The sequence below is a fragment of the Anabrus simplex genome, chromosome 8, assembly GCF_040414725.1.
Source record: "Anabrus simplex isolate iqAnaSimp1 chromosome 8, ASM4041472v1, whole genome shotgun sequence".
In the NCBI taxonomy this organism is placed as follows: domain Eukaryota; kingdom Metazoa; phylum Arthropoda; class Insecta; order Orthoptera; family Tettigoniidae; genus Anabrus; species Anabrus simplex.
The window spans coordinates 5,598,010-5,613,666 of NC_090272.1; the positions used below are offsets into that span (position 1 = coordinate 5,598,010).

The following is a 15,657-nucleotide window of genomic DNA, read 5'->3' on the forward strand; positions in this document are numbered from 1 at the left end:
AAAATAAAACGAGCAGGGTTCAAAGACAAATAAATCAATAGTATCTATGGTAGCCGTCTAAGAGTAGGACATAATCATATGTCCCTAGCAAAAGAAAAGATACGAGAATAGAAGCATAACCTACTCAAGAAATAAACTAGAAACCTAACTTTAGGACTTAGATGGTGAGATCTAAACAAAACATACACCCTTAAAACGGGTGTAAATCTTTTTGGTAACATAGCAAAGCTATCTACTGGCTCGTCGACAACATTTTTCTCCGTATGAGATCCGGCACAGTTCCAGACAAAGAACCATAACTGTCAAGCAAAAGATAGGAGAATACACACGGCGCGAGATAGTAACACACAGCGGTACCAACAAGGGAACTCGTAATATGGAAACAGTTTCGAACAAATCCCAGCCCAGGACTAGTAAGATAAATTACACAATTTAGACATAGGTCTGTTTCAGAGCTCACCCTTTTTCTCTAGGGGTAAATTGTGGTAAATAAATAATACTATTAACGTTGCCGAGATGATATGAAAAAGGCCATTTTTGTGCTTAAAGTGTCCTAAAACATTACGCCAAAGGTGATAAATTTGTCTTCGTGTCTGTATGAATTGTCAATCGGGGGAATGGTACAGTCCACACCTTTTTACATGCTTAAACAATAGAACAGATATGTATTACTAGCCTATATCACGCCTGCTTGAATGTGTTTTCATCCAACTTTAACACGTGCCGAAGAAAGTTTCAGTATTAGAATGAGATCTTACGTTACTATTCAAGAGCACATGGAAATGTCACAACAGATCTTGTACAGATATCTCACCGCGGTCAGTTGAGTAACCCATACTACTCACAGATTAAAGAACTCCTTTTCAAGATAATATTGATGGCTGAGAACGAAGCGGTTGTAACAAAAAACAATACATTTTTTCGGTTTTGCTATCACTGAAACCTTATTTGACGTCTACAACCTCTCAAAGTTTTGCAACAAAAATTTAATATATTCATGCTAGGAAATAGTTCTAACGGTTTTTAATGTTCTGACATTAGTCGCTTCGCTTAATTCGAAAATGTCATTTTGAGTTGTAACTCTTTTCCAGATTATAATAAATGATGTAACAACAGCGTAAACACGATTTTCATAAAAGTTACATAACAGGTGTAATTTTGAGAGGGAATGATGTAAACTGCTAAAACTTTAAACTCTTCTCCTTAAAAACTATGAATTTTGAATTGAGATAGTGTCATTCTCAGCCATCGATATATCTCTAAAGCCGATTATGGGTAAAGTGAGGCCACTCCCTTGTACTACGATAATGGAAATGAACACCAAGATTTCCTGTATTTTTTAAAAATAGGAAGAGCTACCAAAATGTTGAGCTACTTGAATTGATGATATTTTTTTTAATAGCACTGTCTCCTACTCACATCCGGTCTTTCTGTGACACTTGATGAAAACTACTGATAATCAGCGAGCCTTCTCACTGAGGACTGTACATACTATGTCATTGTTGTTTCATTACGACCTTCTTTGTGACACTTTTCTCAAGACCCTTATGAGTCATTAAGATTATGAAAGCGTAAGTCATTACAGGACACCCCGAGTTGAGTTTCGCCTAATTACACATGTCCTCCTACTCTTCTCCTGGTACTTCCCCGCTGACGGCCATTGTTCAACACTTGTCACCTGCAAGAGGTTCTCAACCTTCACTTACCCATGTTAGGCAGTGCTTCACACTCTAACTGCAGCCAATCTGTTTAGCTGTTGTACTTCCCTCCCTCACCCTCCCGTAGGTTGATCCGATTATTTATTTATTTAGCATATGACACATGCGAATTTTGGAAATAATAGGAATAGAATGACTTTTACAAATAAGCAGTAAACCCGTTGTGAAACTTTCGCTCATTCAACCTTTCCCTGAATTAGACTGTTGTTGGATGGTTGAAATGAAATACCCAGATAAGGCAACTTTCAGTGGTAACAATTTTCTGGTCATTTGGAAAGCCCTGGTTGGATCTGATGGGATGAAGTTAATTCGTGGTATGAAAATAGTTCTTCCAGAGTCAAATGACCGAGAAGTGGCATTGTGTTCATAGTGGTGCGTGAGGACCATTGTAGCCTCATTGCCCCTGTATAGCGTTGTAATTCATGATCGACATGACATGGTGTTCTCTTCAAAATTAATTTATGTGTTGGTAAGCCTGATGGGTTTAAACCTAAACTGAGTATGCTAAGTTATGTCAGAAGCCTCTAGCTAAATGGTACGAAGTAGGTGACAGTAAAAATTCCTAACCACTGATACTATAATCACTGTGGGATTTATACCACAAACAAAAATATCAAATTGAGGATCTTGGCTGGGTACAAAGGAAAGCAACTGGTGACGTTGAACACAACCTTCATTGGAACACCGATAACTGTTACGGTATCGTGTTTTGTAACATCGAGCTAACTTAAGTTAACAACACAGAGCATAATGCTCAGCTCTCAAGACTTATCTAACAGGTGATCCTCGAAGTGCTCGGTTACGTACCCATGAGGTAACTAAGGTTTACGGTGCCGGTTACGCTACCCATAGGTGACCTCTGGTGGTAGAACCTGCCCTTAATATCGGAAACCAAGAGGTATGGTATCCGCTGCTTATGGGAAGAGGCTGCTAAAAGAGAGCTTAGCAGCTCTCCACGAGGTCTTCCGCTTATTTTCCGAAAGCTCCTTACATCAAGCCTTTCTCCCTTGGTCGGCTCTTATTGTCTTTCAGTTTGGAAGGTTTTAGGTTTGTGAAACTCAAAAGGAATTTCAATTTCGCGTCCTCCCTCGTCATTTCCTTTTCTCTTCTGATTAATATTAGAACTAATATTGTACTTCCTCTAACATAAAACAGTAATGACCGGGACGACTTTTGTGAATGAATTACGACGGGGACGAGCAAAGAGACAGCCTTGACATGAAAAGGCACTGGAAGATACTTATTAAATACCTAAGAATCGGATTTGAAAGAATTTTATGTCGCAGTAGCTCGTACGAAGAAGGTGGACGCACCCCTTTCAAATGCTCCATTCTAGAAAATTGAAAGGAACTTGGACTTAGTGAATCATAAAACATTGTTCATCATACAAGGCAATTCCATTCCCTATTTAATAATAATAATAATAATAATAATAATAATAATAATAATAATAATAATAATAATAATCAACTTTATTCATTATTTCTTCATTTGAGAACTGATCTCATCTTCAACATTCTTGTGGTATATTAGATTTCCAAGATTTCGATTGTTTGCTTTTCATTTATTATCCTGACGACCTCACTTGTTTGCTCTCTGTGGCCCTATTGGTTTGTATTATTGTTGATCTCGATTCGACCTTTTCCTTCCGGAATAAAATAAAGTCAAGAATCGGCTTCCGATATTGCAGGCCTTCACATCTAGTTTTCCTTCGAAGGAGAGAGATTTATTGAACAAATAAATTATCCGTTCTCCAATGAGGGTGCCCATTCGAATTCGGAATACAGTTACAATTTAAATGAAGCTTAAAAAATATCAAAATCTGGAAATTTAATCGTTAATGCTGTTTCTTTTTTCCAGGGTTAGTGGGGGAGGAATGTTAATCACGTTCTCAGGTAAAGAGCCCCTCAGTATCCGTATTACTACTTCTTCTATTTCGCAGAATGGAACTTACAAATTTAGTAGGAAGGTGGATGTCTAACTAGCGAGGGTGCCTCTTGTTCCGAATAGCAGGCCGCTGCCAATTCACCGATCGATAGGTATTTTATACTTTGTTGACAGGTAGGGCAAGCACGGAACATAAATAGCTTTATTTTTATTGATCTCGATTTGATGTCTTCTTTCCAAAATCAAAAAAGGTCAAGAATCGGGTTCCGATATTGTGCGCCTTCACATCCAATGTAAAGGGAGTCCTTCATTACGTTCCTTCTCATTCTCTTTACAATTGTCTTTGATGTAGTGCCGGTAGTTGATGGAACAATCATCAAGTTATCTAACCCACAGCTATTTTCCGCCAAATCAGACATGATGTTTTACTCGGGACATAGCGGAGATGAGTAGCAGCAGTAAAGAAGAAACATATCACAACAATGCTCAATGTAATGTTTTTGTTGATCAGTTTCGATATTGAAGACCTTCACATTTAGTTTTCTTCTGACTCTGCTGTATTAGGCCATCTGACTCCCTCTTGTCTTATTCATGAAGCGATCCTTCTTTCACGAATGTTTATTTTACTATCGACTTTAGCAGGGGAGGAGTTAGGGCTCGTGGCCGTCTCTTACACTTAACCACGTGAATTACATTTATAAAAGAAACGTACGTCCTCTTCTTTCCATGTGTGTCTATAATGGACACTCCCTGCGGTTGGATGTCTCGGCTCTATTACACCATGTTGCCCTCCTCGGTTCCTCGACTGCAAGAAAGAAATATACTATTATATTAGATTGTAAATAAGATAAATGGCAGATTTCGAGTACATATAATGAAGAAAGAAAATCAAATAAAGAGAATTCCGCAGCATAAAAGTAAAAAAAAAAAGAAAGAGAGAAAAGTCCATAATGCAAAAGTACATAATGAAGTAATGGAAATACAAGTTCGGCCTACTTTCATAATTATCTTCACAGTCTTCGTTGTCGATATGGAACGATGACGTCGCTAGTTAACACAATGATATGGACTAAGCAACGAGAGCCTAAATTCATGAATTCTGTTATCATGGTCGGCAGAGTAAAACTGCACAAGCCGGGCTCAATGGTTGAGACGCTGTCCTTCTGACCCCAATTTCGCAATTTCCATCCTCGCTCAGTCCGGTGGTATTTGAAGGTGTTCAAATACGTCAGCCTCGTGCTGGTAGATTCACTGGCACGTAAAAGAACTCCTGCGGGACTGAATTCTGGGATCTCGGCGTCCCCGGAAACCGCAAAAGTAGTTAGTGGGATGTAAAGCCAATAACATTATTATTACATCAAAACTGCACAAGACATAAACGATCAGAAATCGTAATCTCTATAACTTTTTTTATGTCGTACTTGTCGATAGGATCAATATCATAGATATTTAAAATAATAAAATTGTAGGTGCCTTCCGTTAAACTATTATTTCATCCAGCGTGAATAAAATGATTTATATCCTAGACTGTAGTTCCTTATTCCCTGACTCTATATACCGATTTTCATTAAATTCTGTTCACCCATTTTCTCCTGGTTCGCTGTTCATATGCACTTAGCAACAAAAATGGAAATTCATGAATATCTGTGCTATCATAACCGGTACGGTAAAAATGTATCAGACATAAATGATCGAAAATTGAATTCTATATAACTTTAGTTATGTAGCATTTATCGATAGGAGCAGTAATAGCATACCACACCATTTGAGAATTACATTTTGTGTTCCCATAAACTACCGTCTCACTCAGCGTGAACAAAGTTATTAATAACCTAGATTGTAAAGCCCCATTTCCCAACTTTAAGTGCCGATTTCCATTAAATTTTCTTCACCCATTTTCTCGTGATGCGCGTACAGACAGACAGACAGACAGACAGACAGACAGACAGACAGACAGACAGACAGACAGACAGACAGACAGACAGACAGACAGACAGACAGACAGACAGACAGACAGACAGACAGACAGACAGAGATGACGGAAAATTAAAAAGTGCAGTTCATTCTTACTGTGAACACGACCGATACTAAAATACCATTCTTTTTATATTCTGAACAATGTAAGACAAAACTCTTACTTTATACATATAGGTTATTATTATTGGTAGTAGTAGTATTTGTCAACTTCTCTGAATGTTCAGCTTCGAGGTCTTCAGTTCAGAGGGTCCTGGATTCAACTCCAGCGAAGTCGGGGTAGTTAACTGTGTCTGGTTAATTCCTCTTACTCGGGGGCTGCATGTTTGTGTTTGTCCAACGTACTCCTCTTCATATTCCCACCACTATAGCAACCAATCAGCAAGACGCAATACTGAATACATCTCTTCACATACGGTTGGCGTCAGGAGGGGCATCCGACCCTTAAACTCAGCCAAATCCACATCAAATGACAACCTCAAGAAATTGGAGAAACGTTCAAGAAGAGGACGAAGAAGATAGCTTATTTAATATCAGATATACAAAAAATACATTAAAGCAAAGATAATTTGTAATACAATTTTGATGCAATTAGTGTTTGCTGTTGTCAGTCCAAAGACAAGCTCCATTCGGCTCCTCATCCCACACTATCGCCTTGATCTCTACACAACTCCCACACTCCAAATCTACTGGAACCTAACTGTCAAATTCATGTCTTTCATTCCTTCTATCACTCTTAGACTCCACAATTACCTAAAGAAATATTAGAACTAGTTCTCCTCTACCAACTTGATTCAGCGTCACTTCATTTCTGAATTGATCTCACCTTCAACATTCTTCTGGTAGAACGGACTTACAATAATTTCATTATTGTTCTTTTGACAGCCGTTAAAACGTGTTTTCAATTTCCATACAATCCGACCCTCTCCAAAAATACGTGTACATCTATCTACCCTTTAGAACATTAAGTAAGTTCTCTTCAAAGAGGTTCTCCCTACTGGCGATTACCTACGATTTTGTCTTCCTTAGGTATTTGGCAGATTAATTTCTGAGAGATTTTGAGCAAACCTTGAGGAACGTCTGCTGTTGAAGAGAAGATGACTGGGATGGTAAAAACCTTTTCCGCTCATCATCTCTTCAAGCCCTGTAACATATTTCCTCAGTATTGTTGTAACTATTAACAACGCCAACATTATAGGGCCAATGTATTGTTTTCTTTTCCATCAGTTTCTACAACTCTGTTCTTTTATTTTTTTCCAGTGCATGCTATCGGCGTGTCCTCGAAAGTGGATTTTCCCGGTGTGGTGAAGCCCCGGCGCCCTCTGGGAACTGATGTCCTGGACGCGGAGAAGGTGCAGGCTGTGCTGCAGGTGAAGGTGAAGTCCGCCCGCCCAGACAATAGCGACGCCAAGGTGAATGCAGTGGTCTGTCTCAACAGCGATGACAGCAGGTGTGGCAAGAAGGATAAACAGGGAATACGACCTTCTATAGATGTAGGGAGTGAAGAAGGGGAAGAAGAGGAAACTAGTAGAGAAGAAAATTGGCGAAATAAAGACGAGGAAAGCGAAGAGGAAGAGGAACAGGAAGAGGAGGAACAAGAAGTGAAGAAGACGAAAAGAAAACCCTTGATTGTTATTGTTGAAGAGGAAGAATATTTCTCAGATGAGAAGAAAAAGTCGAAGAAAAAGAAGATCCCTGATGTCCCCGTTATAGTAGGTTACAAGGGCGTCACTGCGGAGGAAGAGAATGAAGTGCATTTTATTCCCAGTGGCAGTGAATACAGCCCGGAGCAAACTGTGGAGGACGTTCCGGTGTACACAGGACTGAAACTGCGACCAGAGTTCGACAACTCTCAACAGACTTACTCCTACATTAACCCTCCTCAAAAGAGTGATACATCAGTGACATTCAAAGAAGTCCCATTTGGCTTTGATGAATCAGCGTTGGTAGCTCATATCTTTGAGACTTCACCTCTCATCAAAGCACTTCAGTCCAAATACAACCCTTCTATTCAGCACAGTGGGGGCCAAAATGCTTTCCACTCTAGGGTTGCTGTATCTGACACCCCAGATTACGTAGCAGGCGTTGAGAGACCGTTTCACCATCAGCAGTCCATCCCGGGCTTCTACGGCGGTCACCAGCCGAGGGTATACCCTCAGAGGGGAATTGTTCGCACTGGCACTCAGGGCTGCCACTATCCTTCACGAGGAACCTGGTCCCCATCTATTCACGGGAAAGTTGGCTTCACTGGCGATGAAGAAGACCCCAGCCGTGGATCTGAGACACCTGTCGACGCGGACAGTGCTGGTGCCTCAGACTCTCCAACGGTGATCAAGATCGACGGTAAACTCGGTGGAGCTCTGGCAGGTCTCAAGACGTGAACAGTAGTGCCTCAACATCTGTATACATTTCTGATATTCTAGGTAGTTCAGTGCTTTTCACGGTCTAGTTCGCCATCTGCCTATGGCTCGAATGGTGGTTAGCCAGAGTTTATACTCCCGCTGAATAGGATACATTATCCTTTTAAAAGACATAAGTCAGCTGTACAAATATTCAAGGTCTTATAATTACATTTGTAAGGAGATGTTGGGAATTTATCCTCATACATCTACATCATCATAGGCGTTCACTCGGTGGTGAGTATAACGATTCTCTTCCCAGTATTAATAATAATAATAATAATAAGAATATCATTATATTATATTATATTATATTATATTATATTATATTATATTATATTATATTATATTATATTATATTATATTATATTATATTATATTATATATTTATAATATTAATAATTATAATTTTATTATTATTATTATTATTATTATTATTATTATTATTATTATTATTATTATTATTATTATTATTATTATTATTATAATGCAGACTACAAGTACAGACAGACATGACCAAGTTGCAAAACTTGTTCACCAGAAATTAGCCCGACAAAATAACCTGATCCATCGTACTACAGCATATTGGAAATACAAACCCCAATCAGTCTTAGAAAGTGAAAATTATAAACATCATTGGGTTAAAATAATCATCATTGATAAAAGCATTACCTGCAACAGACCAGATATAACTTTTTTAAGATAAAAACAAGAAAATCTGCTTCATAATTGAAATAGCCTGTCCTAATCCTCACAACCTCCGATCAACACATACAGAGATGATATCCCAAGTACACTGCTCTGGCCACATAAATAACAACCATGTGGAAACTAAACAACGTTATCATCACCTCAGTAGCGATTGGATGTAACGGTATTATACCAAAGGAGCACTGAAGTATTTCCTCCCTCTCACTAACAGAGAATTACAAAAAGCAGCAAACATGGCCATTTACGCTATAGTAAGGAAGATTATTGGCATGAACCATTCCACCATAGGACTAATGAAGATCGTCTACGAATAGTTTTGACCCTTTATGTATTGTGAATATCCTATAAATATCTGTCAAGTTTAATTTTCAGTGTTGTATGTATGAAGGACTAGCTGTTACCCACGGCTTCGCTCGCGAGGATTTCGTAATTTGATCAAAATTACTTGTTGATCGGAACTGCACTAAATCCCTAAAGTATAAAAACTCACCGAAAAACTGCATTTCATTTACCCCAGAACCCCTTTGTAAACCACGTTTGTGGCATTGCCTATTGGGGCTAAGATGACAGGCTACTGGCAACACGGGACATGGAACTCTATGTGTGAGAAACAGTGCTCTTTTGTGTCGAAAAAAGTTTTCTTTATTTCTAAAGGAGATTCCAAATACCACATTTCACGTCTGTAAAATCTTAGCTTTTGAGATATAAGTATCCTCATAAAGAGAATTCAACTCCTTCTTCACTTATTTTCGATCTCCAGCTTAAGTTGATTTTCCAAAAACGTGTTTCTTTATTTTTAAAGGAGAATACAAATACCAATTTTCACGTCTGTAACATGTTACGTTTATGAGATATAATGCAGATATATTCGTTATAAGGACTGCCCCACTCCTTGGTTGAGTGGTCAGCGTTGAGGTCTTCGGTTCACAGGGTTCCGGGCTAGGTCGGAGTTTTTAATCGCGTGTGATTAATTCTTCTGGCTCGGGGACAGGTTGTTTGTGTTTGTCCAACATTCTCCTCCTCATATTCACTCAACCCACCTCATTACCAACCACAACAGGAACACGCAATATCAATAAGCCACCTTCACAATCTTCTGCTCTGCCACCACTTGTCTTCGCGTATATCCTCCCAGCCATGTCCTCTTACACCTCGTGCGTTGAAACCATTAAAACCTGAGTCTACTCATCCTACTCCTCTTCCCTTATGCCCCATATTACCAGCAGATGTATCCATCCTGTATCTCCCACATATCCTACGTGTCCTCATTGCGAGATCCTTCCTGCCATTACTTCCACCAGTTTGCATCAGCAATCATTCTCACTATCTTAATTACCATCAACCGGGTTTTGAATATTAGTGAGGGTGCTCTAACTTACCCCCCCCCATCCCATAAAAAACAAGGAAGGCCCCGGAAAATGTCGAAATTTAATCCTCATGAAAATGCAGTTATTTGTTTCGTTCACAGAAGACGAAACTACATTTTTCACAGTTTCACTGCGAAAAGTAAAGACTTCCACCCTGTTTTTTTGACATGGCTTATATCATGTCTAAAATAAAAGCATCTCACGTTTCTCCTTTCTGTGCATTTATGATTCAAATAATATCTTTAAAACTTCAGCATAATGAGATAATGTAGAATACTCTCAATATTTCAAATATTTATTTCGTATTTCTATAGAAACCTCTTTCTATTCAACGCAGTGCAAAATATTGAAATATTCAAACTTCTTGCCAGGGGAGTTTAACAAACTAGGTGTTAAGATCCCGAACTGTAAGGACACGTAAGGACAGGGATGAATTGCCAATGGATGGCCACTGGCACGTTATCCAACACTGTCGTTACAACTGTGATAAATGCTTATAAATTTTATATTTCTATGAAATAAGGAGTGAACACTTCCAAAGAAACCTAAGATTTGAGAGACCTTGAAGTAAACTGTGTATTGTATGATATACATCATGGTAATGTATTAAATAATGTATGTATTAATCTTGAGTTTTGTAATAAAAAATCAATCTTTTAAGCTGCATTCTTTTTCCAAATATCCTAAATTTAACTATCCTAAATTTTAATAAAAATTTTTACGTATTAATTATTGACTGTTATGCCTCTGAGCCTTTATACATGAACTAAGAGCCTATATGACCATCCCATTACAACGAGCCCTCTTGTCTCATCTACATTTGAGGAGTGTCTCTATTTCCCCTTCTTTTATAGTATTTCGTCCATATGTACTCAAGTAATTGAAAACTACCGAACGCCATGAGCAATCCAGAGCAGAAAGATGTAATTCTGTAAAAGTAGTTCCATATCCAATCATGGATTCGTTCCATGTGCCTTGTATTACACGGTCCCTTGTGTTTTTTCACAACGAATAACACGTTCGATTAAAGTGATCAGGATATTTTGTTTTCTGCAGTTCTTCGATGTGGAATCGGCTTCAATAGGCTGTCCTGAAACATCGCGAAATACGTAACTGGATTAATACGCTTAACACTCCTGATTTGAAAAATTTATGTGCTCCAGTTATGTGTGTATCCTTTTGCAAAGATGGACTTGTGTTTGCTGATGGGAATGAAATCACCTTTTTTTAAATCGATGGTGGCGCGGATGAGCCGTTTTGATTACAAGATGAATAGCATCTAAGCGTGTTGTATTATTTGCAACAAGTCGTGGCTTTGTGCCGATAGTGCGATGAGATGTATTGTTGTAGGTAGACACGAGTCTAGCTAGCAGTTCAGTCCAACGATAAGAACCTTTTGCTGTAAATTCCCGGCACATAATCGTTTTGAGTGTACGATTAAAGCGTTCTACAACACTTGCCTTGAGATTGCCGTACGTAGAGTAGTGGTGAATGCCAAGTAACTTGAGGTAAGAAGAAAAATCCTTGTTGTAAAACTCTTTACCTTGAACGGTTTGAAGGAGCCTTGGCAGCGTTTTGATTGTTCAACAATACGTTTAAATGCATCCTTGGCATGAGCTGCTGTCTTAGAACACACAGGTTGTGCAAAAGCAAACTTAGAGTACACATCAATCAATGTCAGTAAGTGGATACTTATACCCCTTATTGATAGAGGCATATGAAAACATTTTACTAAGTCTGCTTGCCAGAGATGATCTTTTCCACGTGTAATAACGCGTCTGCGATAGTAGTTGCGGACGAGCTCATTTATGTAACTAAAGTTACGAGCCATTACTGAATAATACCCGCATGATGTGATTCTCCCTCTATTTCTACAATTTCTGATTCATGACCAGTTGTAACCGGCATTTTGCGAAGCTCTTAGAAGTTGTAATCGTTCTACGCGTAAGTTAGGGTCATTCCAGTATCTTACGTTTAAATACGGCAATAAAGAATTGTAGATAACATGAAGACCACGTGCAGTTGGTTCATGCGACGGAAAAAGCTTAGAAATAAACTCTCGATACTTGCGATTCTTATTTGAATTTACAGGTTCTGTCCTCTTGTAAATACGTCGTGTTGCGTCGGTAGCAAGAAACATTGCTTCATATTTTTAAGATCATCTTGTGAAATTACATCCTTGTCAGGTATTCGTTGGAAAAGAAGTTCTAAGGGAACTTTTGTAAGTTTATAGGTAACACCTTTTACGATGAGACCGTTGCCATTAATCTTAACATTTGAATTACCTACCCAGAAAGAGTCGTTTTCATAGTGAACACCGTGGGTTGTGTCAGTTTGTCCTGCAAAGAGTTTTTCTTTGTTAGGACCAAATAGTGATCCATAGGCATTTCGAATAAAAGTCTTAAACTGATTACGATACTCTGCTACGATCATGACCGCAGACAAAGAACGTAGATCATGTGTTGATGTAGAAGGTGTTTCAGCAATAACATCTGTAGTTAAAACTTAACTCGCTTAGGTGGTAAAGTAGCGTTAGGTTCTTCTTCGTCCTCTTCTTCATCCCTATCCTGTTTCTCCTCGTCCTGCTTCTCTTCTTCTTCTGCTTCAGGCTTTTCTTGTTCTTGCTTCTATTTATCATAAGATGTTTGCATAGAAACAGAACTTGTAGTAGACTTGGGCAATGAAATAGAATTTAAAATTTCTTTCAGTTGTGTACTAGTTGCGTTTTCAAAAATAAATCAGTGTCTGCTTGAATGCGTTCAAGCTCTTTAAATTTTCGTCGAATATTGTTTCGAGCACGGAGTATATGCTGTCAATCAATCAATACTGATCTGCATTTAGGGCAGTCGTCCAGGTGGCAGATTCCCTATCTGTTGCTTTCCTAGCCTTTTCCAAAATGATTTCAAAGAAATTGGAAATTTATTGAACATCTCCCTTGGTAAGTTATTCCAATCCCTAACTCCCCTTCCTATAAATGAATATTTGCCCCAGTTTGTCCTCTTGAATTCCAACTTTATCTTCATATTGTGATCTTTCCTACTTTTATAAACGCCACTCCAACTTATTCGTCTACTAATGTCATTCCACGCCATCTCTCCGCTGACAGCTCGGAACATACCACTTAGTCGAGCAGCTCTTCTTCTTTCTCTCAATTCTTCCCAACCCAAACATTGCAACATTTTTGTAACGCTACTCTTTTGTCGGAAATCACCCAGAACAAATCGAGCTGCTTTTCTTTGTATTTTTTCCAGTTCTTGAATCAGGTAATCCTGGTGAGGGTCCCATACACTGGAACCATACTCTAGTTGGGGTCTTACCAGAGACTTATATGCCCTCTCCTTTACATCCTTACTAAAACCCCTAAACACCATCATAACCATGTGCAGAGATCTGTACCCTTTATTTACAATCTCATTTATGTGATTACCCCAATGAAGATCTTTCCTTATATTAACACCTAGATACTTACAATGATCCCCAAAAGGAACTTTCACCCCATCAACGCAGTAATTAAAACTGAGAGGACTTTTCCTATTTGTGAAACTCACAATCTGACTTTTAACCCCGTTTATCATCATACCATTGCCTGCTGTCCATCTCACAACATTTTCGAGGTCACGTTGCAGTTGCTCACAATCTTGTAACTTATTTATCACTCTGTAGAGAATAACATCATCCGCAAAAAGCCTTACCTCCGATTCCACTCCTTTACACATATCATTTATATATATATAAGAAAACATAAAGGTCCAATAATACTGCCTTGAGGAATTCCCCTCTTAATTATTACAGGGTCAGATAAAGCTTTGCCTACTCTAATTCTCTGAGATCTATTTTCTAGAAATATAGCAATCCATTCAGTCACTCTTTTGTCTAGTCCAATTGCACTCATTTTTGCCAGTAGTCTCCCATGATCCACCCTATCAAATGCTTTAGACAGGTCAATCGCGATACAGTCCATTTGACCTCCTGAATCCAAGATATCTGCTATATCTTGCTGGAATCCTACAAGTTGAGCTTCATTGGAATAACCTTTCCTAAAACCGAATTGCCTTCTATCGAACCAGTTATTAATTTCACAAACATGTCTAATATAATCAGAAAGAATGCCTTCCCAAAGCTTACATACAATGCATGTCAAACTTACTGGCCTGTAATTTTCAGCTTTATGTCTATCACCCTTTCCTTTATACACCGGGGCTACAATAGCAACTCTCCATTCATCTGGTATAGCTCCTCCGACCAAACAATAATCAAATAAGTACTTCAGATATGGTACTATATCCCAACCCATTGTCTTTAGTATATCCCCAGAAATCTGATCAATTCCAGCCGCTTTTCTAGTTTTCAACTTTTGTATCTTATTGTAAATGTCATTGTTATCATACGTAAATTTTATTACTTCTTTGGCCTTAGTCTCCTCCTCTATCTCGACATCATCCTTGTAACCAACAATCTTTACATACTGCTGACTGAAAACTTCTGCCTTTTGAAGATCATCACACACACACTCACCTTGTTCATTAATTATTCCTGGAATGTCCTTCTTGGAACCTGTTTCTGCCTTAAAATACCTATACATACCCTTCCATTTTTCACTAAAATTCGTATGACTGCCAATTATGCTTGCCATCATGTTATCCTTAGCTGCCTTCTTTGCTAGATTCAATTTTCTAGTAAGTTCCTTCAATTTCTCCTTACTTCCACAGCCATTTCTAACTCTATCTCTTTCCAGTCTGCACCTCCTTCTTAGTCTCTTTATTTCTCTATTATAATAAGGTGGGTCTTTACCATTCCTTACCTCCCTTAAAGGTACAAACCTGTTTTCGCATTCCTCAACAATTTCTTTAAACCCATCCCAGAGTCTGTTTACATTTTTATTTACCGTTTTCCACCGATCATAGCTACTTTTTAGAAACTGCCTCATGCCTGCTTTATCAGCCATATGGTACTGCCTAACAGTCCTACTTTTAAGACCTTCCTTTCTATCACGTTTATTTTTAACTACCACAAAAACAGCTTCATGATCACTAATACCATCTATTACTTCAGTTTTCCTATAGAGCTCATCTGGTTTTATCAGCACCACATCCAGGATATTTTTCCCTCTGGTTGGTTCCATCACTTTCTGAATCAGCTGTCCTTCCCATATTAACTTATTTGCCATTTGTTGGTCATGCTTCCTGTCGTTCGCATTTCCTTCCCAATTGACATCTGGCAAATTCAGATCTCCCGCTACAATCACATTTCTTTCCATGCCGTTTCCCACATAGCTGACTATCCTATCAAATAATTCCGAATCCGAATCTCTTTGTTGGATGTTGTCATGATGACGGTTTTTTATCAAGTGGAGTCTATAACTCTGTTGATGCATATGAAATCATCGAAACCCATGCGATACCGTCCGTAATGAACATCACTTTCTTTATCAATAACTAAAAATCCGTAACGATTTGATGACGAGCATGTAGCACATATATGTTTAAAGTCAATGAATGTCATATCAATGTTAACATGATCATCATACACATGTCGGATGTTGCGCTCATCTTGCCGAAAAAGCACAATAGTATTTGCGTTGTTGCGTACCAACTGCTTAGG

The 15,657-nt window shown here is 38.5% G+C and overlaps 1 protein-coding gene across 1 annotated transcript in view; it reads left to right on the forward strand.

Annotated features, from left to right (window-relative positions):
• Positions 1-7,968, forward strand: part of LOC136878976 (uncharacterized) — a 54,383-nt gene extending 46,415 nt beyond the window's left edge. The window contains exon 2 of the mRNA XM_067152634.2: positions 6,840-7,968. Within this exon, the coding sequence (XP_067008735.2) occupies positions 6,840-7,960 (1,121 nt within the window). The 3' untranslated portion in view covers positions 7,961-7,968. The remainder of the gene's footprint in view (positions 1-6,839) is intronic.
• Positions 7,969-15,657: the final 7,689 nt, after the last annotated feature.